General features: G+C 38.1%; 4 protein-coding genes across 9 annotated transcripts; 1 reads left to right on the forward strand and 3 right to left on the reverse strand.

Annotated features, from left to right (window-relative positions):
* Positions 1 to 409: 409 nt before the first annotated feature.
* LOC131673879 (uncharacterized) lies at positions 410 to 4690 on the forward strand. Its single transcript, XM_058952233.1, has 6 exons — positions 410 to 717; positions 816 to 987; positions 1220 to 1418; positions 1494 to 1531; positions 1626 to 1702; positions 3880 to 4690. Exons 2-6 carry the CDS (start codon positions 933 to 935, stop codon positions 4021 to 4023), a joined length of 513 nt encoding a protein of 170 aa, XP_058808216.1. The 5' UTR covers positions 410 to 717; positions 816 to 932; the 3' UTR covers positions 4024 to 4690.
* Positions 4691 to 4969: 279 nt separating this feature from the next.
* On the reverse strand, positions 4970 to 7825 carry LOC131673877 (beta-alanyl-dopamine/carcinine hydrolase-like). The gene is made up of 7 exons (XM_058952231.1): positions 7010 to 7825; positions 6742 to 6939; positions 6445 to 6555; positions 6160 to 6376; positions 5847 to 6084; positions 5600 to 5787; positions 4970 to 5522 (listed from the first exon to the last, which is right to left on the reverse strand). Exons 1-7 carry the CDS (start codon positions 7115 to 7117, stop codon positions 5419 to 5421), a joined length of 1164 nt encoding a protein of 387 aa, XP_058808214.1. The 5' UTR covers positions 7118 to 7825; the 3' UTR covers positions 4970 to 5418.
* A 1611-nt stretch (positions 7826 to 9436) lies between these two features.
* LOC131673875 (beta-alanyl-dopamine/carcinine hydrolase) lies at positions 9437 to 16172 on the reverse strand. Of its 3 annotated transcripts, XM_058952228.1 has the most exons (8): positions 16021 to 16172; positions 15626 to 15764; positions 14110 to 14307; positions 13456 to 13566; positions 12802 to 13018; positions 12495 to 12732; positions 10824 to 11020; positions 9440 to 10764 (listed from the first exon to the last, which is right to left on the reverse strand). In XM_058952228.1, exons 2-8 carry the CDS (start codon positions 15740 to 15742, stop codon positions 10643 to 10645), a joined length of 1200 nt encoding a protein of 399 aa, XP_058808211.1. In that variant the 5' UTR covers positions 15743 to 15764; positions 16021 to 16172; the 3' UTR covers positions 9440 to 10642. The 3 variants fall into 3 exon arrangements, with proteins under 3 accessions (XP_058808212.1, XP_058808213.1, XP_058808211.1); XM_058952229.1 differs by lacking the exons at positions 15626 to 15764; positions 16021 to 16172 and adding an exon at positions 14961 to 15080 and having other exon boundaries at positions 9437 to 10764; XM_058952230.1 differs by lacking the exons at positions 15626 to 15764; positions 16021 to 16172 and adding an exon at positions 14402 to 14434 and having other exon boundaries at positions 9439 to 10764.
* Positions 16173 to 19489: 3317 nt separating this feature from the next.
* LOC131673864 (DDB1- and CUL4-associated factor 11) lies at positions 19490 to 23298 on the reverse strand. 4 transcript variants are annotated; one of them, XM_058952209.1, is made up of 10 exons: positions 23177 to 23298; positions 22684 to 22771; positions 21968 to 22214; positions 21544 to 21690; positions 21306 to 21484; positions 21135 to 21227; positions 20810 to 21062; positions 20573 to 20728; positions 20394 to 20500; positions 19490 to 20319 (listed from the first exon to the last, which is right to left on the reverse strand). In XM_058952209.1, exons 1-10 carry the CDS (start codon positions 23266 to 23268, stop codon positions 20143 to 20145), a joined length of 1539 nt encoding a protein of 512 aa, XP_058808192.1. In that variant the 5' UTR covers positions 23269 to 23298; the 3' UTR covers positions 19490 to 20142. The 4 variants fall into 4 exon arrangements, with proteins under 4 accessions (XP_058808192.1, XP_058808195.1, XP_058808194.1 ...); XM_058952212.1 differs by lacking the exon at positions 23177 to 23298 and adding an exon at positions 22856 to 23133 and having other exon boundaries at positions 22684 to 22768; XM_058952211.1 differs by lacking the exon at positions 23177 to 23298 and adding an exon at positions 22856 to 23133.
* Between the last annotated feature and the right edge of the window lie 1602 nt (positions 23299 to 24900).

The following is a 24900-nucleotide window of genomic DNA, read 5'->3' on the forward strand; positions in this document are numbered from 1 at the left end:
ATTACTTGTCACGCTGATATTACATATATTACTTGATTTTGAAGATAAAAATGAATAACATGAAATAGTAAAAATTGGCTCGTCCTTCCAACGGAGCTACAGAGTCGCTAGAAAATTTTTCAAAATTACTAACTAATAACGAACGTTAGTCGTTTGGCGTCATCACAACGAACGTAAGTATTAGATTATCAATTAGAAAAACTACTCAACAATTATTCTCGTAAAGAACCTGTGGCTGAATGTGATGCGTATACGTACAATCCGCGCTTGTTATGGAGGGGGGGGGGGGTGCGAGCAACACGCAGCCGCAAAGCACTCTTTGGTGAAAGTCCTCTCCTAGCTGGGCTGGTCCATGGATCCTCCTCCTATCCTGTCCCGACCTATCGCTTGCAGATGCGTCGAAAGCTTCAGTAACGTCCTGGGCCTAATAAAGTACAATTTATAGAAGTAAGCGTGTCAATACTTCCTATCCGTGACCTACTGCTCACTATGGAGCTCGTTTCTTGCTGGAACCGTGAGGTTACGAAGACCATTGGACCAAACGAGATACTGTTATTTCATCAACAAACCTCAAATCAAACAGAAACTCAAGATCCAAAGACAAAACATAGCGCCAACTTGATAAGGAAACCGCGTATTTGCAGTCACAGTATCAATAAATTTAATAAGTGGCACCGAACAAGGAAGACCAAGTTGGCGCCATCTGACGCGTAAAAGGTCTGGGCTCCGATCATCGACGAAAAGAAAAAGAAAAAAAAAATAGGAAATACGGTTGAATAATCGAATAATGACTGACCAACTCTATATGATTATAGACAGACTAAAAAAAGTCGAAAATGGTCAAGGTAGCAATTGTTTTAAGGAGTAAAGTAGAACCAAAAGTACAAGCAAATGATTTGAAGCTTTGAAGGTTGGAATGGAATAATAACAAAATGAGCGATATTAATAAAGATTTATGGTTTGTGATCCAACGTACTGATATACACGGTAAGATTAAAAAAATATATTTTGCTTAATTTTTCAGTGTTTTTAGATTCATATGATTTGAGGCCAAATGACCTAGTAATTTTTCTCTATTTAGTATTTGTGTAACCAAAAGATTGAAGTACTTTCGAAATTTTTATTCGTATTTTATAATTTTTTAAGCTGCATTTTTTGCATGAGAAACGAATTCACCGGAGCACTTGTTACTTATAAATTTATCGAAATCACTTTTCAGGACTTAGTAATATTAATTATGAGAGTATGAGTGTTCAGAAAACATTACTACCTCCACATTCAACATTTGAAGAATTGAAATCAATTGTATTTTCTAAGGAAAAAATTGAAGACAATAACTCAAAAATTATTAAACTTAGAAAATATGATAATACTTTGATTCCGTATTCTTTTCTTCTGCAAGGCTGTACAAAGGACAAGTAATATTATAAGTATTGAAATAAAAGTAGTATATTTATACATATCGCGATTAGTAATGGAATTATCTTTTATAGGCCTTTTATTATTGAGATTGTTAATATTCATCAATTTTGTAAGTGCCTATATTTACTTAGTTTTAAAAAATAAGTGAAAGTTATACTATATTCATTTTCGCATTAAATCTACGTTAATAATTATAATTATAGGTCAACCGGATAAAAGAACGATTTCATTAGATTATGTCGAAGCAATCAAATCAAAAATAATTGAGCTTGAAAAACGTGTAAGTAAGCAATTAAAAAAACAAAAAATTATCGAATAGAGAACAAAATAGAATCTAGAATGATTAATACAATGCAGAAATACTAATATATTATTTTTTATACATCTTTCGTAATATTTGTATTAAGAGAGTTTTTTTTATATTGTTTTTCACGTGGTTTTTAGTTAAAAAATGGAAAAGTTTATTGTTTTATTCCTACTCATCAAGTTGATGAACCCTCTGATTTAAGTTTTGAGGTTAAAAGTATATTTTGAAGATAATGTAATTATATTCATGTATGTACAAACTATAATTGTGAATCAATAGAAGAACTCATCAATCAATATTCATTATCGAAATATTATTGAGAAAAATAAGCATGAAGTGATTATCGAAATATCATTAAGAAAAATTAAGCGTGAAGAGATTTGTTAGTCAAAAGTGAAGACAAGTATCAGCTGATTTTCCACAAGATAACGTGCGATTTCAAAATTTATAATAACTTCTCTACCAATTCAATTTATTTTAATAAATGTTAATGAATAATTTCGTAAGAAGTTTTTTATAAACGTTAATTAAAATTCACGCTTAACATATTTGTCACAGTTCTTTTAATTATATCGGTATTGAGATACTTATTATCTACTACATATTAGTAAATAACTGTTAACAGATTGTTGATTGATAGTGGAGAAAGGTAAAAATATCAGATGCCTAGGCTTGGGGAAAACTTGGTATTAAGTTGTTAAAAATAATACATTACAATACAAGTGCGGGAAAGTAGATTCTTGTCTCGTCTGGCGTTTATGCCCGAGCGAAGCGAGGATGGAAAGGTACACGAGACGAGAAACTCTTTCACGAACATATGCCATCCCGTATTTTTTGATGCAACGTGTGGAAAGTGCGATTTTCAACGTACTTTTTCTACCGAGTTTGCGAAAAAAAACTCACTTTGCGCACGGAGTGTCGGAAAATCACTTTTCTTATTCTAAAGTTAAACGCAAGTCAAGTCGAAAACGTGAAATCAACTTTTTTACAGACGGTTAAACATATTAAAATTAACATTTAAGTAGGAAAAGGCTTGCCTAATATCTATTTTTGGATTAGGTCTGTTGACTTTAAAATCAATAACACAACTGTATTCTTATAGAGTATCACGAGTTACCTGTAGTGCAACCAATTTCCTACAACTTTGTATCGATAAAATTTATTATATATGTATATTGTATCTTCCATAATAAGCTTCATAGATTTAATTATCATCAGTAGTTCAATCGTCAATTAAACAGAGCATCGTATTAATTAGTAATTTGCTCAGTTATTCATTTGCCTTCTTTCGATAGCTTAAAGACTTTCTACATAACAGCCTTCGGACATCAGATGTTGGACGAATACTGAGGTAAAAAAAATTGATCTTACCAAAGATTTGTGTGTAGTCTAAAAAAAACTATATGCAAAATTTATTGTTATTTTACGAGTTAGTGTAAAATAATTAATCCATTTTTACACCTTCGTGCACGTCTGGCGTCCGATGTCCGATGTTCGATGGCTTTTATGTAGAAAGTCCCTACCAGAACAATCTAACATTGTATGTAACAATTTCAATGGTTTGAATAAACCCATAATAGGTAATATAGTACTAAGTAGAGAATGACGATTTTGAAAGTATGTGACTGCATTAGAATGAATATATGAAGTAGTTAGAAATATGTAATTTCGGATCAACGGACGAAAAGACTTTTAATTTGCATCTTAACATTCTTTGACTATTATGTTCTACGAGTAGATCTTTACTTAAATTAAAAAAATTAATTATAAAATCTAGTTGATACAAGATAATTGATAAAAGAAAACTTTTTATTTACAAATGTTCATTTCCTTATTTATTGAAGGTCATCGGCTACCTATATGTTATAAAAAAGTTTAACATAATTTCACGTGAACTCAACGTGAACGCTTGTTTTCGTAATGTAATTTTAAATGGAAAAATGGTGAAAAGTCTGAAGAAATTAGTCAATGAAAATAAAATTTTATAGCTATCTGTTTATGTTATAGAAGAATCACTCATACATTCGTACGTAAGTGTGCGTGCGAACGCGACCGCGTGTATGCGTTCGCATACTTATTAACAGTATTTGCTTATATATTGCAGTTATATAACACTAGCACAATACATCAATAATAAATTTTCATTTCAGATTACAGCACTTGAAAAAAAAATGCCCAATATTGCTGCGATTCACAATCAAAAAATAGAAGAAACAGTAACTCAAATATCAAATCTAATAACATTTTTAAACCGAAGGGTTGATGAGCTAACTCCACCTGATTGGATTACTTGAAGATCACTCAGAATATTCGTAGTTTTCATACGAGAACAAAATTTAATTAATTACATGGGAATGTAATCAAAGAAACGGAGAGTCAGAATATGCTGACAATAAATAACGATGTCAATCCATTGACAGTCAGTTTCCTCTTCCAGATTTCTCTACTGTAATTGATATAATTTGATTGAACGGATTGCAACAAGAAGATTTAATGTTCCCTAAAAACAGTGCTGAGCGCAGCGGGTGACGTATCTTCAGAGGACCATAGAAGTTTCTATTGTGGATTTATGTTTGAAATGTTTGCTGGATTTCCGGCATGTCTTGGCCTACTTTCGATCGCACAAAATATGCACAAAAATTGCATACGCACATCGTCCAAGCAATAGGACATCATATTTACGATTATCTAAATGCGAATGTAATATCGCAGATCATGAACCTGAACCTAACTCTAAGTGTCACCAAATTAACTCGTGATATTCATATTCATAATACTAAAAAAGAACATATCGTAATATAAAACAGACATTCCTAATGAAAGTCAGCGAATAACAACGTTTCGTTATTTATAGAGCTCTTCTTCTCAGTATCATATACCCTGAATCATAAACTTTGAGTCAGCATTGAAATGTTACTGTGTGACCAATGTATCAAAATAAAGAAAACTATCAGATTTGATAGAATAATTGAAATTGAAACATTCGTTTTATATTTTGTATACTGAATTTCCTCATACTCTCATTTGTTTGGTTTACGCGTAGCTTCCTGTGGCAGACAATTATCAACCAAGTTACGCTTATCCGGACTCATTATTATATTATTTTAGCTACTTGAAACTTATGCTATTTTTATTTTTTATGTATAGATATTCACTGATAATTTATATATCCTTAAACATAAAAAAAATTAAAAATCAACATATTTTACGGACTTTTATTTAAATCAAAATGGTCAAATATTGGAAACAATTTATTCTTATGACATTATTGTTTTCTGCAACTTTGAACAACAATTGCAAAGCTCTTTATGAGTTATTCTGTTTCTTTTAATGGCCAGGCGCCGGAGTCATTTTTTTATTAAACATTTTTTAACAAATGCATTATTTCTCAGTCCTCTTCGGATCGTTTTCCGAAATTTAGAAAGGCAAAAAATATTAAAATCGGCGGAAAAATGCTTCATCTTCAATGAGATTTCAAACAAATATATGACTCTTAAATTCTAATATGTCGTGTATCTTACTTCGAATTTTCGATCATAACGTACAATCATTCCTCTTTTTCCTATGTTACTTCTGTGCCTAATGATGTGTTTTTGATTCTCGTGTATTGTTGGAGCATTTTTTATTTAAATTTAATTTAATATAACATTTAATACATTTATACATTTTGTCGAATTTATTTTCCCAGATTACTCATCATTTTTGAAGAACATAGGTAATACAATGACAGGCGCCGTACGATCGGGTTTATCAATATATATAGCCCATGTTTTCTTGAGTAAGTCGAAAACTCCTAAAACAAAACCGCCATCACAAAAAGCAATATATAACTGAATGTAATTTCATTCAATACTATGTACAGAGTTTTACCCGTGCAAATGGTCTTCGATCTTTCGCCAAGCTCTCGGTACACAGGTAGCTCCTCATCACTCTGATCGCTAAGAATTTCAACGACATCTCGAAGCGTTTCCGGCGGCGAATGTTTTTCTATCGCTTTTCCTCGATGAATGCTACTTCGTATTGCCCGTGGATTCTCGTCAATCAACATCTGCAGGTACCTATAAAGCGTATCATAAATCTTGCTCACCGTTACAAATATATCACTGTTTATACTCGCTTGTTGCAATGGTAGAAGTACTCCCCAGGGTTAGCCGTGACGGTGCTGATTTTCGAGGAGCTTTGACCCAGCTCCGCCGGGGCCACCTCGATATTACGAAACGTTCGAGGCACCTCTTGATGAAAGCTCAGGTTTACGGAAAAACCCTCGGCAGCGCCGTGGCCGTCGTTCCGCAAAATTGCCTCGAGTTGCGTGTAGGTTTCGGCGCCAAGTAAAGCGCGCGCCAAGAAGTATCGCGCTGAATGGAAAGAAAAATTTTGACGCGCGCGGGCGCACATCCACGAACTTTTCGAAATTGCTTAGAGGCATTTACGAGTCTTTCCGGTTCGAAGAGTCGACGCGTAGAGTGTATTGACGGAGAAGACGAGGCCGTGCTGGTTGTAGCCCATTGTGTAACCAGGCAAAAACCCAGCATAACTCAGCGAGCAGAACTTCTCCTCGGGCAAATTCGGTTCGTTAATGTGCGCGTCAATAAGGTACCAGCGACTCAAAGTTTCGCTCAGAGCGTCCTCGTTGTGACCCAATATTTCCTGAAAGTTATCGGTGCTGGATCGAACTTCCACTCGAAGTCAATATCGAACAGGGACAACAGTATTACCTGTCCCGGTTGATTGCAGACGACCGCCGAACAGCCTACTGGTTCTAGGCTTCTTTGAGCGTCTTTCGACGCCGCAATCGTTATGATATCATCCAGATGCATTAAAAACAGCTACAAAGAACTCATTTTGGAGATCGCCATAATAATAAATATGTGCAGTACACGTGACTATTTCCACAAGAAAATATTCATTTTGAAGTATCAGATATGAAAATGTCTTTTCTTGTTGGATTTTTTGAATTATTTTCTGGTGATTCGACAACACATACATCAAAGTATATAAACCATAAAATTTACCTTGTGGAAAGGTACGCCAGATCCATCGGCGGTACCCCGAATCTCGCGAACATATTGCGAATATTGTTTTTCAACGCAGGCAAGCGTCTCATCGTAAATCCCTTTGCCTTCTTGAGTTTCGTACAGGATCATGTAAGTTTCATTCAATGGCCAATAATGATCAACATGTTCGCGGATCATCTCCGCAAACGTTTTTCCCTTCGATAACGAGTCGATCATTATTTACAAAATTCATGAAAAATCTTGCCGATTGCTTGCGCCAACTCACAACGTCAAATCCAATCTCGTAGTGGGTGCCTCTCGTGTATATAACTGGCACGACATTTCTTCGAGCTTTATCCTGTTCTCTTTGTAGCTCTTGCTTTATCGTTGTCATAGTTACTATTTAATGAGAGCGCAAATTGATAATTTCGTTGGCTTAAAACCGATGAATAGCAGATAAACGTGCAGCGGGAAAGTGTGTCTCTCGTCATTCTCGACCCATGCATTACTGACTTGAAGCTCGAAACCGCGTCGAGATCAGCGTCGTTATTACTTCCACTCTTCACTGTTCGTATTTTTCTTATCTCGTTCCACATCTTAAATGCGCGCGTATGTGTGGTAACGAGCACAAAGTGAAATGTGCTCGATAAATTTTGGCAAGGTCAAAGTTAAGTGACAATTACGGCTTTCACGCATGAGACTTTTATTTTCCTCACTTCGCGAAACTTGGTCCAGTACTTGCCGAACTTGTCGCAAAAATTTTGTTTTTAATAGGTCATCTCGTTAAAATTACGGCCTAGGATTAGAAAATAGTTTTGCCATCCGTGTAATAAACAACTGTTTGTTTCTGTACACGTGCAACCTAACGTGCACTTCAATTCGAATAAAAAAGAAAATTGAATTATTAAACACATGTGCATAGGTCTACAGATTTCACTGATAATACATTTTTTTAAACTTCACGAACAAAAATAATCTTTGTAATGAAACATCAGCACTGCCAATGATTCCAGTATACTGGTTCGTCGTTTTTGAACTTGAGTGGAAGCACTACAATGGGCTTTCTATGCTGCGTATCGTTACTCCATTCTTCCGATTTGGAGCGCACTCGCTTTACTCGTGATCAAATAACACTGTGGTCAGAACGCATACTAACTAGCAGTATTAAATGTATTGATCTACGAGGACGAGGCAGGGAAGTACAAGTATAAATATCCGGGCTAAAGTTGGAATATTGGAAAGAGACTCGTGAATCAGTTAGTCTGTACATGTCAAAGAGTTATGACACGTACGATCAAACAAATCGAAAATGGCACAACAACGAACCACAGTTGATTAGTTCAGTTGTTATTTTAAAAACAAATGTAGCCTGATATTGGAATATTATTGTCAATTAAAATTTAAAAAATCTTTCCTACGTTATGCGGATAGTTCTTTTGCATCATCGCGCGGATTTTCCTGAACCCATAACATAGCTTAATCTTATAATTACTATTGTTAATTTAAATCACTGAAAATCATTTTGTATATTGTTACGTACACATCAATCGAACTTGATCGACGGCTATAACGATTTGGAACGGCTATACAATGATTTTTGGATAAAAACGTTGCATCATCGTCATTCGATCAATTGTTTTTTTCACACATACAAACTATTGCATAATCTGCATTGTTCCAATGATATCGCCACTCCTTTCGACATGCACCTTCGAGTTTGTCGAATCCGATATATGCACTGCAAGTGATCCGTGTAATTTTAATTGTCGCTTTTTCTCTCTCTTTCTCTCTCACTTTCGATAAAGGAAACCCGCCTCGCTATAAGTGGTAGTAAATCTGTATTCCTTGCCGTTGTGTAACAAGCGTAACTGTGAAAATTTTCAAACGATAAACATCACTCTAGGAGAAAATGCCTTGCTTATCTCGACAAACGAGAAAAGCAGTTAACGAGCAAAAGTCAGCAGTTTTTCTTTTTATTTCTACTGGATACGCAGTAAATAATGCAAGCTTGCGGCAATGGTGACAGTCAATACATCGATATAAGAACTAGCAGCTGCTGAATTATGTTAATTCGTTTCGATTCACGACTCTCGATGGTCTTCAAGGCGTATGTAACTGGGCAAAGTTAAACAATCATCGTGTGACTTCTAGGGCAGGACGTTCGCCAAAATCGTTCGAGACTTCATCGACCAGTATGAACGAGACTTACTTATTGTAACTCTATCAGGCGCTGAAAAGTAGGAAAGTTTTCGAGGAGACGCTTGCTTATATGGAGGGGCAGTTTCCGCAGTGCATGAGAAAGAAATTAAGAGCACTGTCGAGGGATCTTTACGTACTTTTTTACAAAGTACATTTAATCTTTATTAAACATTTTCCGCTGATCATGTGAATATTTGTTTCTAATATTAGCTAACAGCGTCATTCAGAGTAATTAGAATCCATAACAAGGCGTGCGAGCTTTTCCATTCGATTCATATTGTTATTTAATAATTGCATTAACAGTTAAGTATGTCGTCGATTATAAATTTGAAGACTGTTAAACTGCGGGGTCAATAAAGTTACACGTCAAAATTATAATTAACAATTGTTTGTATTTCAGTACATGAACAACAGACTTCAAAAATAGGATACAAGGTAAACGTAAATGCATAAATAAGTTTCTATAATAATTAATTGTTTATTCACATCTTATAAATAATAGCCATAATCGTAATAATAGTAGGAGTTAAATATATGTATTTTGATAATTTTCAATATTTTTATATTTTGTTATTGAAGTTTTATCTACTTTTAATTATTAACATAACTTTGGCTTGAACGAAGAAAAAGGAAATTAAGTGTACATCTAAATCTTAAAAATTCCAATAGATAAACAATTTCACTAGTAATATTTTTAAATATGATTTTCAAGATTCAGTTCTTTTAACGATTTAAACTAAACAGGTCAATAGTGACAAAATTAAGTTCGGCACCGTTAAATAATTGCGTTTTCAAATTTCCCGAACTTCGAATAAATGGGGCTACCAGTACTAAAAGTCGATGGTTTTATGATCGACATAGCATTCGCAAAATGCAAGCAATACGTATAGGCATCCACCGCCAGGTAACCTTCAAGATTTAATCGACATACTGAGCGATCAAATGGATGACGATTTTCGCGTCTATCGAGCAATCCAATCAAGCGACGTCGTTAAGACCGTGGCAAACAGTACAGTATGCAGCAAGTTGTATATTAGTTGCGCGTGTTGCGCAGTATGTTGTACGCAGATGACGGTCGTTCTCCGCACAATATGACAATTTTGCGAGAATCACAGGATAAAAAATGATTACGACGGAATTGGTGACCGCCGCGTCGCGTCAGAATAACCGCGCCTTTGCGTCTATTCGATACTTTAATCCGACGGAATGTGTCATCCGAATCGAGCTCGTTTAATTCTTTAAAATGAACTTGTTATTTATTAATACGCAACACATTCGGGTTGAGAGATGTGTATATCTCGTATCGATTACCTCTTCAGGAGAACAACAATCACGTGGCAACACTTTTGTTCTCGATACATTCGATATCAAGTAAGCAACTCATGATTATATATATACACTTGTAACAAGGATTGCCAGTAATTTTTTTCATTTGCCATAAAGACAATGATGATTAGAGCCCGTAGCAAAATAAAAAAATTACGACCTTATGTAGGAAGTAGTGTTGTCATTCGTGCAATAAATGACTCATTTTTGACGCATGTGCTATCTGCACTTTATTTAGAAAAAAAAAAAAGAAAAGTGAAATACATATTTTCATAATTAATACACTTGTATATCAGGCAAGACAGATGCATTGGTATGAATTTCAATGTTAATACATTTTGGTGAGATTTTACGAATAATAATAATCTTTGGAGTGAGGTAGTGACCCTATCATTTATGTATTCCAACACACTGCGTCGTCATTCTTGAACTTCAGTGGAAGCACTACAATTGGCTTAGTACAGTTTGGCTTATCCGTATAAATTGACCAAGTTTTCCTTACGCAATCGAAAATGCCTGAAACGTTAGGAAGCTTGTAAATAAAAATACCACCAATGTATACCATTTTAACTTACCAGTTGCAATGGTCTTGACGAAATCGCTTGGTTGGATTTCTTGATAGACGCGAAAATCGTCATCCGTTTGATCGCTCAGTATGTTGATTAAATCTTGAAGGTTTTCTGGTGGTGAATGCCTACATATCGCTTGCATCCTGTGAATGCTACTGTCGATTATCAAACCATCGACTTCTGGCACCGGTAACCGCATATATCTGGAATTTAGAAAATTTTGAAATTCAATTATTTAATGGCGAACTGTTCCTGCTATTAAAAAGTCAATATCGTTATTCGCAAAATTAATATGTAATTTTGACGAATTTACGAAAAGCTGATTTAAAGCTTTTCATGAGATCTACTGCATTTTTATCGATAGACATTTTCATAAAACAAATTTTTTTTCAAATAAATTTAAAAAATAGTACATTTTTGTTTATTTGAGGTAATTTATCGAGTACTGAATTCAATTTTGAACATTGAAATTATCTGTGGGATAAAATTACTTCTTCTATGTTTATGATGAATAAGTTTTCTGAAAAGTTATAATTAACCGAAGCAAACTTCTATCGTAACAAAAATTGAACCTTGGAAATTAGTAGTGAAATCATAGTGAATTATGCATCAATTTGAAGCGGAAATTTGATATACAGTTAATTTTCTTCTTATTTCTCATGCGTTTAATATCACTGAAGCCAAAGATGTTATTATAACAGGTAAAACTAACTGAAACACCATTTACAGAAAATTAGAATTTTTAAAATTATTAAAATATTATCTTTTTATTTTCATTACGAATTTTGTAAATTCGACAAAATGGAATAATTTTTTGCGATTTTCATTCTTAAAAGGGTTTATTGCCGATAAGACTTATAAAAATTATTGTTTTAAATAAATAAACATTAATCTGTGCACTTTACGAGCCACTCATTTCAAATAATGGGTAGAATGATTCTTATATAAACTAAAAATAAACCTGTGAATATAAGAGCCATCAAATTCTTATGAAAAGTCTGAAAGTGAGAAGCGTCTGCATTATATGAGTAAATTCCAAAATGAAATGCAATTGTTGGGGTCCCAAAGAGAGAAAGAGAGAATTGCGAAAATTTTATTTCAGCCCTACGGCTCCCGGATAAGTTTTTCTTGTCGTTTAGATCGCAAATAAACAAAGTGTATTCTACTCCAAAAATAGATCGAAAACAATGTATCGCATCTTTGGAAATAATTTTTGGTATTGTTTAATATATTCAACAATTAAAAATATCATGTACGCCATGGTTCAAGCGGCTAACAGTGTACAACTTTACTTCCTTTAAATCACGAGGCAAACCTAACATTATTTTCGCAATTTGCGATAAGGTTTTCGTATATATTTTTCACGTAGAGTGGGATGGGACCGTGTATTTTAAGGCAATGCGACGGCCATGTATGAAAAGTACTACAAGCGAAAAAACCTGCCATTCAGTTATGAGCAAATTTTCAAGTTACCAGTTTAAATAGTTACTCGGTATACAATATTTTTGTCGACGGATGAAAAAAAATAAAGTCACCGCGAAATGATCTCTATTGCTGACGTTACGTGCCAAACGGCAAGACAAGACTTTAACCGGAAGCCATAGGATTGGAAAAAAATTGTGCGATTGTGCGTGGGCAAAAGGTGCATTTCATTGTGGGATTCACTCGCGTACTTACTTGTTGCAATGATAAAAGTATTCTCCCGGACTGGCCGTTTGTATGCTCAGTTGCGAATAAGCTTGTCCCTTCTCGACCGGCCCGATTTCGGCGTTGTGAAACATACGATCGCCCTCCTGCTGGAACGTCATGTTCACGGCGAATCCCTCGGCCGCGCCGTAGCCTTCGTTTCGCAAGATCATCTGCGCCTGCACGTAATTTTCCGCGCTCAGCAGCGATCGCGTAATGAAGTACCTTGCTAAAGAACGAAAGCCGAGCTTGCAGCGAAAGTCACAGACATTTTCCGGTTGCCCATGGATAAACTTACGCGTTTTTCCCGAGCGCAGAGATTTAGCGCTGAGAGTATTGATGGAATAGACAAGGCCGTGGTGGTTGTAGCCCATGGTGTAACCAGGCAAGAAGCCTGCGTAGCTCAACGAGCAGAACTTCTCGTCCGGGTAGCCCGGCTCCGTTACGTGGGCATCCACCAAGTACCAGTGATTCAGAGTTTCGCTGAGGGCGTCCTCGTTGTGACCCAGTATTTCCTACGAATGTTCGAGAATGACGCTTTACGGTAATTCGTCTCGATGCGCAGCTAAATACGCGATCCGAAGCCGTGACATTCAATTTTATCTTTGGCCGCGATCAGTTGCGATCCTCGCATTCTACGCATAATTATTCGACTCTAATAATCAATTCGACGTTACGATATTCTCACTGAAGACGATCAGAAGTTTTGTTTTCGCTCGTCATCCTCGATAATGAACTCTCTGCACAATTCCGTGCAATAGCAAAAACCTGTACGAGTGCACTCGCAACGATAATTAGACCGCAGTAAGCTCTGCCGCGACGCTAAAATAGCACCAATCTATTTCTCCGCAATCAACGAAATTACATCTGGAAACAATGGAGCGACACATGTACTGAGAATCCAACGCAAACGCACTTGCTTCGCCGAAAGAAAATACAATTATTTAGTCACCTGTCCAGGCTGATTGCAAATCACAGTGGAGCAGCCGACTGGTTGGATATTTCCACTTGCGCCATTCGCCGCCACATTCGGTACGATGTCGTCGAGATGCATGAGAAATAGCTGCGCACATAATTCACTTTTATCCTGCTACGTTATGCGCGCTTCCGCGAAAAAAAAACGAGTTTTTCATTATATCGAGGAAACCGGCATCGATATGTATAAATTTTTTATTTAATTGCAAGTCACGCGAGTGAGTGGTTTTCAAATATTGACTCATCGTGCGCGCAGCGTTTAAGACATCTGCGCGTGGATTTTTCAAGTGACGCTAGGGTTATTGTTCTTCGGCCATTTTTACGGAATGTTAACTTTTTCTCATGCTTGTTTTTACCGATCAAAGTTCTCGAGCGTTGAATGTGTATCTCGATCATATGACTTTAGATCACAATTAAAACAATGTTTCGCGTACTGAAAAACAAGCGATTGCTAATGCAAGTTCTTACATGTAAACATCTTGACTGCACGGTAATAAAATCTGTGATCGCCGAGCTACTCGACTGTTATTGATTATTAAAAACCGACATCAGTCAACTTTTAAAAAATAGCCAGCACGCTGTGAAGTTTATTCTAATGAGTCGAATACATTTTAATAAAGATTAGATCTACCTTGTAAAAAGGCACTCCGGATCCATCGGCAGTACCTCTGATTTCTCTCAAGTACTGCGGAAACTGCTCCTCGACACAGGCAAGCGTCTCGTCGTAAACTCTTCTGCCATCCGGCGTCTCGTAAAGTGCCAGATAGGTTTCGTTCAGTGGTCCGTACTGATCGACAAAGTCCCGAATGATCTTGGCGAACGTCCTGCCCTAGAAGTCAAACGACGTTCGTTTAACTTTGCCCAGTAGATACGTTTCGAAAGTTGTAAGTGCCGCCGAGTGCGGACGCTATCAAGAGTCGTACATCGGAGCGAATTAACATAATACAGCAGTTACTTGTCCTTATATTGATTTATCGACGGTTGCAATTGCGGCAAACTTGCGTTTCTTGCTGCGCGGCGAATGCAAATTAAAAAAAAAGCGCAAACTTTTGCTCATTAACCGCTTCTCTCGATTGTCGGGATAAGCAAAGCATTTTTTTCCTCGGCTGATGTTTATCGCTTGTAATTGTTTACAGTGGTGATTTTTAATCGATGAAAAAGTATGCTTGCCGCTAGTTACAGCGAAGCGGTTATAATTTATTCAGATAGCAAGAGAAAGAAATGTGACGTTGAAAATGCACATAGACTACGATCGCTTTACACTACATGTATTAGATTTGACAAGCTCGAAGGTGCATGTCGAAGGGAGTGCCGATATAAGTGGAACGGTGCAGATTTTGCAATAGTTCGCGTGTGCGGAAAAAATCAATTGATCGAATGACGACGATACAACGTTTTTTATCCAAAAATTGTTATGACCGTCGATAAAATCAGATTGATGTGCACGTAACAAGATACCAAATGATTTCCAATTGCAATTACAATATTAGCTAATACTCGAGCACAATCCGTGCGATTACCCGTAACAACGCACCGTGTAACATTAATTCGTTTTGCAAAAAATAAAGAATCACTATCGCGAAACATCCGACACAACTTATAAATTCCAATGTATGCGCATCGTCTGATCGCGAGCTTAAAATTTCTTTTTCATAACAGGCAAGATGCATCGCAGAAGATAAGATACCCGAGACTATCATTTACTAATTGCTATTCTATTCTAATTTCATGATACGCGCGCGCACGCGTCGGCTTTTCAATGTCATTTTCTCCGAGTGATTTATGTAAGAGAGAAGATTTTACAATTGTCGGTGTTGATATGATAAAGACTTCATAATCTGAAGTCGTGACGTTCCGATATAATATTCTTATGAATAGCGTCGATGATGGTAGTTGTGTAATTCTAATTAAAAAATGTAATATGCAGGTGCTTAGCTGGAAATTATAGTGTCCGTACTAATAACTGTTTAGCACGTCGTTAAAGTGACTCCTTTCAAAATTATTGTAATGTTAGTTTTGCTAAATGCAATAAACGTCCAACGAACACATTTCGAATGCATATTACGGCATCTAACGAGGAATCTATTGGTTTTACGATAAATACAAGAAAAATTACTATAGCTTTATCGCTTAGTTTGACGACTTACGATATCAAATCCAATTTCGTAGTGAGTACCTCTGGCGTATATGATTGGCACGGCATTTCGACGGCCGATTTCTTGAGCCGTCAGGTTTTCGCGTGGCACTTCAACTATGCTGGCCATTATTCTTGATCTATTTAATTGCCTGTTACATCGATTAATATCAATCGCGAGAAAATAATTGTTTCAGTAGCAATAAAAATGGGCTTCTAGACAATTATCGCGACCGACGAAGATAAAGCGCGTCGAGTTCCAACGAATTGGCGTTTAGCGTCTGTACGTAATTATCCCGAACGAGAGTTGTCTACGCCGCGTTTCGGTAGAAAAAGAAATGCAACAGTGACGTTCGGGAAAAGCTGTCGTTGCTCCTTTATCGGTGACCGATGCGCCGCCAAACTCACCGATCGCAGCTTGACAAAAGTAGCCTTGATCGCAAGCACACTCCGGCGTTTCTTAGCGGCAACTAGCTCGCCAGAAGACCGATCGCGCCGCTAAGACTTATCGGCTTTGGCTCGTCGGCACTTTTGCAGCCCCCCGCGTTCCTCTCTACGCACGTGCACACAGCCGCGCGAACTCGCCCGCGCGCGACTGCAAAACGACGAACAATCGCGAGCGCTCTCCTTGTCTCACCTGCTCGTGCGCTCGCCAATTTTCGTTAACGTCGAATCGGAACAATTTTAGCATTGGCACGATTGCCAAGCGACATTCTTTTACAAATTCGACCAGTTTTACAAATTCGCGATAGATTTATCGATTTGAAAGAATAAATCACTAGGAGATTGATTTTTTTCACGATAAGTCATTTTGCAATATACGTATTGCTGAGAGAGGCTCGAAACATTCAGTTTATGTCAACCGTGTTGGAAGAAGGTATCGTCCTATATTTGCCGTTCCGTATATTAAACAGAATTAAACTCTACGATTATTATAATTTTCTTGGGATTATAAACTCATAGTGTTGCAAGTTCTCTGCTCGTTTTTTCTCGAGAACGTCCTTGGAAGCATTTTTTTCCCTAAATGTCGACAAACTCGATCGATATTTCAGAATCATTGATACTCAAAATAGATGTTTTGTATCGTTTGCCACTCAATCTCCTAATCAGTCATATTTTTTCCTCGAAATAATCTCAGGTGCGATCGCTTGGAAGCATTTGCACCACAGTTTTTCGAACAGGGCGCTTGATCTCGCGATACTTCGAACGTAAATCTATAAATCACCAAAACGAATCAATATTTCTGTGTGCAATCGAACTTTGCTCTAAATTCCTCGAGAAATATCAGCAATTCAAAGTGAAACCAATGCAGAATCATCACCCGCACCCACCTCTCTTGCTGCCTTTCCATCTCATTTTCTTTTTTTTTTCGTATAAATTGTTGACGCGTCTGTCGCGCGAATGTTGCAATCGCTCGCTAATGTATTTACTATATTACGGCTCGGATACATAATTTACAATAATATAAAATAAAAAACCGGTAATAATAATCTGCTTGACACATATAATGAGAATGATATTTAATAAATCCGCCGAGTCCGTTCTAATTATTATTTAAGCTGTTATATTTTGTAATACGAGAAGAAAGAAAGCTCAAACATGGAAATAGAAAGAAAAGGGAAGAGTTCATCCAAAAGCGTAACGAAAGCGAGCACGGCCAAGTGAAAAGTGGAACAGAAGCCACCGTATGGTGTTCCGTTCGATCGATAACTCGGGCAGCGGCGGCGCAAGCCCCCCCGAATTTCCCTGGAGTGTAACAGGTCAATTACCGCGCGAGCTTGAATACAGCGCTGTATCTCGGCGCGCTCGCTACGTGCGCGGCCCCTCGATGCCGCGCTTCGTCCCAACTTGCGAAGCTGTCGACGTACCGCTGACGAATGACATTGCATAGGCTCGCCGCGAACGTTCGCATTGCTCGTCGTCTTTTCTTGTTTTTTGCGCGACGACGCGCGCTACGTGCTCGTTCTCAGGTCCAACGGCAACTGAAACAAATGCGCCTTATGCTAATTGGCGTGTCGTCGTAAAAATGAATGCTCCACATGCATACTCTTAGTCTGATTTTTTATGGCAGTTAGGGGCGCTCGCGTTAACGGTGCCCTCGCATGCGAAGCCTATACTCGCGAGATTTCACTTGGGTCGATTGGCCGTGCGATTGGCTTCTTGAAGTTGCTTGATGCTTCGCCCAAAGGTATTTAACGTTAAATAGGTTGATAGCGACATTTAATTCTCGCAGGACGCGCGTCATATCGAACGCAACTTGATCGAGGTAATTAATTTTTTTTCAGGCATACATTGAATACAAATCGCATCTCGCGGGTGTGCGCTACGTAAGCCACAATTATCGAGATAATTTTGATTTATCGCGTGATCGTGCGAGCGCGCGCGCGCCGGTTTGCGCGGCAAAACGAGCGTGCACGCGCGAAGGGTGCGTCGTCGGCGATTCGAGTCCTCGACCCGCGGCAACGAAGCGAGAAAATCCCGCGACTATGGGCTGGCGCGGCGAGGCGACAGTTTCCAAAGGACGTCCGATTATACGATTTCGGCACGCGAGCGATCAGTCGCGACGCGATTAGCTCTCGCGCGCGCGCACGAGGCAATTTCATTTCCTATTAAAGCCACGCGACGCGTGCGATCGCTTCGAGCAACGTCAATTAGTGTCAGCGCGAGTGTCGCCCTGAACTTTCCCTCGGCGCGTGCCGAGTCGGTCGAGAAGGCTGAGAAAAATATCAAGTGCGTCTTCGCAACGGAGCTCGGCTGTGCGCGCGAGCAGCGAATTTTATGAGCGCGCTTCCGGTTGATCGATCTCTTTGGCCCGCTCGGCACTTTTCGCTCCGTATATTGGATTTCGCGGCGAGGAAGAACGAAATTGCGAAGGGAGGCGAGCTGCGACGTACGAGACGTGGCGAACGTCAATTGACACCTGCGCCTCAGAGGAAATGAGAAAACGTCGCTAGTGACGATTGCGTAATGTTCGCACGCGCGTTCGAATTCTCGGCGAGACAGTAGAAAAAAAGGTCGCCGCTTGCGACATTGGCCCCTTTCGTGAATGCCTCGACCGACATTGAGCATCTCTTTTCGGATAACGTGAGAAATTTTGTCTGCTGCGCTGTAACTTATAATTGATTTGCGTCTCCTTGTTATGCTTTTTAAAATCAGTTAGTTATTCGCTAATTGAGCAATTATTTTTTTATTTTTTATTATTACTATACGGAGACTTCTGAAGTACGGAAAATCAATATGAAGCGATCACATTTGCTTTTATTAATTTAATTGAACGATTAGCTCTATGACTTCGTCTTCTGAGATAATTACCGTCCATGCGTTTTGTAATAAGCTAATGCATCAATTTTCTTTAATAAATAAAAACGTTATTATTTCAGGATTTTTTAATTATGTCATATAATGTTTGTTTGTTTGTAGTTGTCATTAATGTTTTCACTGTATTAGAAAAAAACGTTTATTTCTAACGTTGATTTTATTTTTTTCTTTCCACGTATTCTAAATCTTGAAAACTAATCTGAAAAACGTCAGCGCACAATTTCATTATGCATCAATACCCGAAACGTAAAATCACCGCGTATAACCAAAGGCAAGTTTCATCATCGACCGCGCTCCGCCCGAAGACCCTGTGGAACATCAAAATCGCATTTCAAGGCCTGTGTGACGACGTCGGCTTCTCGCGAAGCCCCGGAGAGTAAAATTAAGTGAATTACGAAAAAAGGGGACTCCTCACTCTACGTCCGCGAAGTACTTACCATTCGCAGTTAGCAGCGGCGCAACAGGTGTAACTTCGTTCGACCTCGTTTAAATCTAGCTTCATTTTTACGGGATGTATAGAAAATGCAGATACATTCTTTGGATATTGTAATAACTCGCACTTTATTCTCTTCACCATTTTGGTGTCTTTATAAGACAGATAACGTAATTTTTTACATTGAATCCCTAAGAAACTATAAAAAACACGCAGAATATCAACCGCGATGCGAATAATTCCCACGAAACACTATATATATATAAAAAGATACATTTTTTTACGTAATGTGCACCGATCGAAACTTATTCTAACGAAAGTACATTTATTTTGCATTTCATAATATCGGCATTACTGCGACTCAAATATTCCATGTGAACAACTATTATTTCACTAAATACTATATTCTTTTAATCTATGATGACATTTTTTTTTACAAGCAGTCGAAAAATATCATTTTTCTTTTTTATTAATTTTTTTTATCACAATCGCTCGTGAAAAAAGTAGTTATTTCTTTTGAAATTATAGCTAGAGAATAATAATTAATACCTTAAATAACAGTTTTTCTATCTCGGCGAAAGAACTGTATCAATAATAAACAAAAAAAATAGCAAACGCTTACGAATTAATTATGTGATGTACAATGTTTTCATAACGCGTATATATTACAAGTAATTCTTCACGAACTTTTATCACAATGTTATTTGCTTCTTTCAGAAAACGTCGAGTGGGTCGAGTGGTATTATTCTCGAAAAGTTATGAAGATGTTCTAATATTTTCTAACGAAAATTCCTGAACCATACTCGTTTCGAACGCTTGGCAGTCTGACTGCGCGTTCGTCTTGCTGGTATTGATGATTCGTCGTCAGAGTCAGACATCATCTCCATCGTCGCAGCAGATAAATCATCTACGTCGTTTTCGTTCAGGTATCGCCACCTTGCAATTTCACCGTCCCACTGAAAAACGATATTAGTTAATTATTCTTCAAAATAATTGATTTCCTTGATAAAATATTGCGAAATGGTATTACCGAAGTCGAGACGATTTCTGGATTGTACGGATGCCAGCTAACATCTCTAACGACTGTTTTGTGTCCTTTCAAGGATTTCGCAATCTTCCCGGTGAGTAAATCATAAACTATAAAAAATACGAATGTATGAATTAATTTCATACGTTACGTAGAATAAATGAAAATGAGGAAACACTTACTTATAATTCGTCCAGTACCGCAACCTGTATAAATGTATCTCTGGCCAGTGGTTGCAGCTGGCGAAAAGTGACATCGAATCAAAGTCTGTACTACAATATGTCCGCGATAAGTCATTACACTCGTATCACCTTCCAATGGTTTTCTCGGATATAAGACTAAAAATGAAACGTTTATTAGGTCACTATGAATCGTCAAAATTTGGAATTTTTTAATAACTTTGTTTTAAACAAACTAACATTTCTTTGGTACATTCTGCCATCTATAATCCCATGAGTTGTTAGCAATGTTAACGCATGCCGATGCAGTATCTTGAGCCTCTTTACTCGAAAAGACTCGTGCATCCCACAGTTTGATAGTTTGATCTTTGCTGTTGGTTATCAAATGCCTTCCATCGCCTCGAGGATCAACGTAAGTGATTCCACCCAAGTGACCTGCTAAAACACCAACCGGCTGTGGGTTGTCTTCGTGTAATGATCGCCTATCCCAAACCTAAAGTAACACTTTGCGTGATTATAATTGATTATTATTTTAAGAGCTTTTGAGTGGGCGAGTATATTTTACTTTGCAAAAACCATCGTCGCCGGCACTGTATAAAATTTGAGATGAACTGTCGGCAAACGCAACGCTGTTTATATCGTGATTGTGCCCGCGAACCTTAAAAACAAAATTTCAATGTACATACAGCTTTTCGTATTTTTAAGTGTCAAATCGGTAAAATAGGTAAATAACTACCTTTGAACATAGCTGAGATCCTCGATCGTAGATATAGAGGCATCCGTCGTTGCCGCCACAGAATAATTCGCGACCGTCACTGGAAAATACAACTGAAAAGACACAGAACATTGGATGCTCCGCGCTCAACAACAGAGGTTCTCGATGCTGTGGATCCCCATAAACTGAATGCATGTACACTGTAAAATAATAAATATATTCAATAGACATTCACGTTATTCATTAATAATATACTTACAATAATCAGACCAACTAGAGTAAACGAAATAATTAGCATCGGGACTAAAGGCAGTATCCAGAATACTCCAGCCAACAGCCGAGACGGAGAACTTTTTGTACTCGTTGTACCAGCCATTTATACATTTATACAAGCGTACAACTCTATCTGCAATTGCAAAGTAATCTTATTATTCATGATTATTAAAACAGTATCTTTGAAATGTCAAATCAACTAAAATTGCTAAAAATAATTTCTTTCAGTTTTCTATAAAATAATGTACTTTCCATTTGTCAATAAAAACACTATCCGTAATATTATTTAATGACAGTAGGTGGCGCTCGAAGTTGTGCCACCAGAGTATTTACGGACTCACAGATAAACAAATTGCACAGTCGTGTGCATCGTACAGCAATCATTAATAAAGAAAAAAAATTGTACGAACCATGCGTGGTAGTGAGCAAAAAGTTTCCATCCTGTGAGAATGTGCCGCAGAATGGCTTGTTGTTGTACTTAGCTATTCTTTGCATATGATTTGGCAAAAAGTTGCCGGCTATATTGCATCTTTGCCCACACGTGAAATTCGGTCCTTGCTCGCGACGCTCAATCAAAGGTGGCACTGATGGTGTCAATAAGTCATCGTTATAGTTCAAGCCGCAGGCTTGTCTTGTTAGCAGGCTAATATCGCTTTTCTGAAACGAATCATGTAAATTAATTTTTTTTTTTAGCATAATGAGTATTTTTGGAAAAAACTTCAATACAATTTCTTCTATTTTATGTCATTATTCTTTGCTATAAGATAAACTATTTTGAACGAATTAAATATCTATTATTTTGCAGAAAATTATCGTTGATTTAAAAATGCAATAGTCGCTATTTTGCATTATGCTGTCACATAATAAAGATGGGAAAACATAAAAAAAGTTGTAAAATTCAACTCGTTTGATGAATTTAAAAAACTGGAACATCAGAGAATGAATGAAGATTAAAAGTATAGATTAGCTATCTATATTTAGCTCTGTAAAAATTACAGCTGTAATTGTTTACGTTTTATCTTTCTGTTCAATCAGACATTTTAAAATTGATGATGAAACGATTAATAACTGGAACTAACGTTCAAAAGCTTGAAAAAAGAAATATATTGTTTGAAAATGTACGTACTTCGAGTACACTTCTATTGGCAATGACGTTAGCGTCTTTAGGTCCTTGATTATTTGGAGGATAGTAATCGGATGGCTCGTCGTCACTGCTGCAAAAACATTAAGAATGAAGTAACGGAAAGCGAACAAAGACCAGAGGTGCGATATATGTATACAAAAAAGCATAAACAAACATGACAGCAGGAAACATGGCGTTCGGCCTGAATAAGGAGAGAAGGGAGGTGAGCGAGCGTATGAGGTCCAGCTTGAAGACTGTGTGTGCGATGGGCAAAAGTCGCGACGCTATCGGGCCGCTGCACGGCAAATCGTAGTCAAAACACCGCGGAGTCTTATCATAACGTAAGAGCAAAGCACAGGCACGCACACAGGAGCGCACAGCACATTTGAGGTTAGGTTTTCTCGCTTGCGCCCCCCCGGATGGGCACAGCGCACGGTATCGAACTGCGCAGCGCACCAGAGCTTCGCTTTCGAAGTGTGTGTGTGAATGCGCTTACCTCTGCATAGACTGTAGCAGTTCACGCAGGCGGCTGCCCTGCACGCCGGGCCAACGACTGCCCAAACCCAGTAAAAGTGCGATCATCTCCATGACTGTCAATGCAGCCGTCGCTTTTTTTCGCTCAATGTATATATGCAAATGCTCGCGGGACAACGAAAGAACAGACGCGCGCAAAATAAATCTGGTGGGAGAGCTCGAGTATATTTCGAGATCGTCGTTGACGGCGCGTCTGCGGGCAGAAGTTTTGTATTCCACGTACGGCAGGCTCTGCTCTTCGACGATGATTTTTGTACCTGCTGATTAGGTTTGTTTCATTTGGTTTTTGTTGCTCACATTAACTTACATGATTTACCGATGAACGCCAAGGCTTTTTTCTCCGTACCCAAAAGATTACTAATATATATTATATTATTATATATTCGTAAAATGTGGAAACCATTCAACGATTAATACTACGTCGAAACCGTTGTTCATATGTACATTTATTTATATATAAATTCATTCGTTATTACATATAACAAGTACAAATTGTGAGAGAATGGAACAAGGACACGCTTGCATATAGATGATTTCATAAATTATACAAACACTAATGATTTCCTATAATCCAAGCGCGTTCCATCGGATAATTAAGTACATGAGTTTTTCATTATTTTATTTATTTATTTTTTGTTTTAAAAGAACATTTTACGGATATGATCGATGTATGATTCATTTCTATTAATTTGGAAGGAAAAATGCAGCCTTACGTAACCATCCATCGGAACAAGATTAAAAACGACAAACGCAAAATTCCCGCAATTCTAAACGAAGCTATCAATTTAAAGATCAGGGTACATTATATAGCCGCTCGTGCATTGAGCACCGAGAGAGTGAGATGGCGCGCGACGATTCCTTTGGTGCGCAGCAAATCGAGTTTCGCTGATTGAGTTGTGTTCGTGTAGGCGCGCTTCGACGAGAAAATCCTGCGACACGCGCGTCCGCGCTCGGCTCTCCGTGTCTTTTCCAATCGGCAAGGGCAAGTAGAGACGCGCGCGTCCCCGCGGGTGCTGCAGCGGTACAGAGTCGTCGTGGGAGAGGAGCACGCAAAAGAGACGTAAAAAAAATTTGATGTGTTTTCCCTTGTGTGCACGCCGCGAGTGCGTTGCGGATGCGCGAGGTCGCGCGGTTTTCACCTGGCCACTTGTGCGTGCGGAACGCGGCTCGCGTCCTTCGATATTCCCGGGAACGAAATAAAAGAGCCGATCGAACGGTTATTGTGACGAGAGAGAGAGAGAGAGGAATGCGGGGAACCGTATAACGATCGAGAGCGCTCGCTCGAAGGTAGCGACGGCCTGCGACCTTCCCGGGGCTGATCGAGTGAATCTGCTTACATCACGCTGGGAACTGATGCGATTACCGCCGCTGAATGTTTTATGCTCGCCCACGCACTCGCCTAAACGAGAGAGAGAGAGAGAGAGAGAGGTATATATATATAGGGCGCAAGGATTATTACTGCGTCGCGGTCTCTCTTAGGTATTTTTGGACGAGCGCACGGGGGTGTGAAAGGGTTGTTTGCCTATCGCTGAATTTCGGGTGTGAGATTTTGAGATTTATGCGCAAGGAACGTAGGTTGTCATGCGATATTTTACGCGTGTCATTACGCCTCGACGCGACCGAAAGGTATTATTTATAAATCAGTGAATTTTCGAAGCGTATTGTACCACACTCGCCTTTTTCTTG

Source organism: Phymastichus coffea, unplaced genomic scaffold (genome assembly GCF_024137745.1).
Source record: "Phymastichus coffea isolate CEN01 unplaced genomic scaffold, Cenicafe_Pcof_1.1 PCOF00202, whole genome shotgun sequence".
NCBI classification, from domain to species: Eukaryota; Metazoa; Arthropoda; class Insecta; order Hymenoptera; family Eulophidae; genus Phymastichus; species Phymastichus coffea.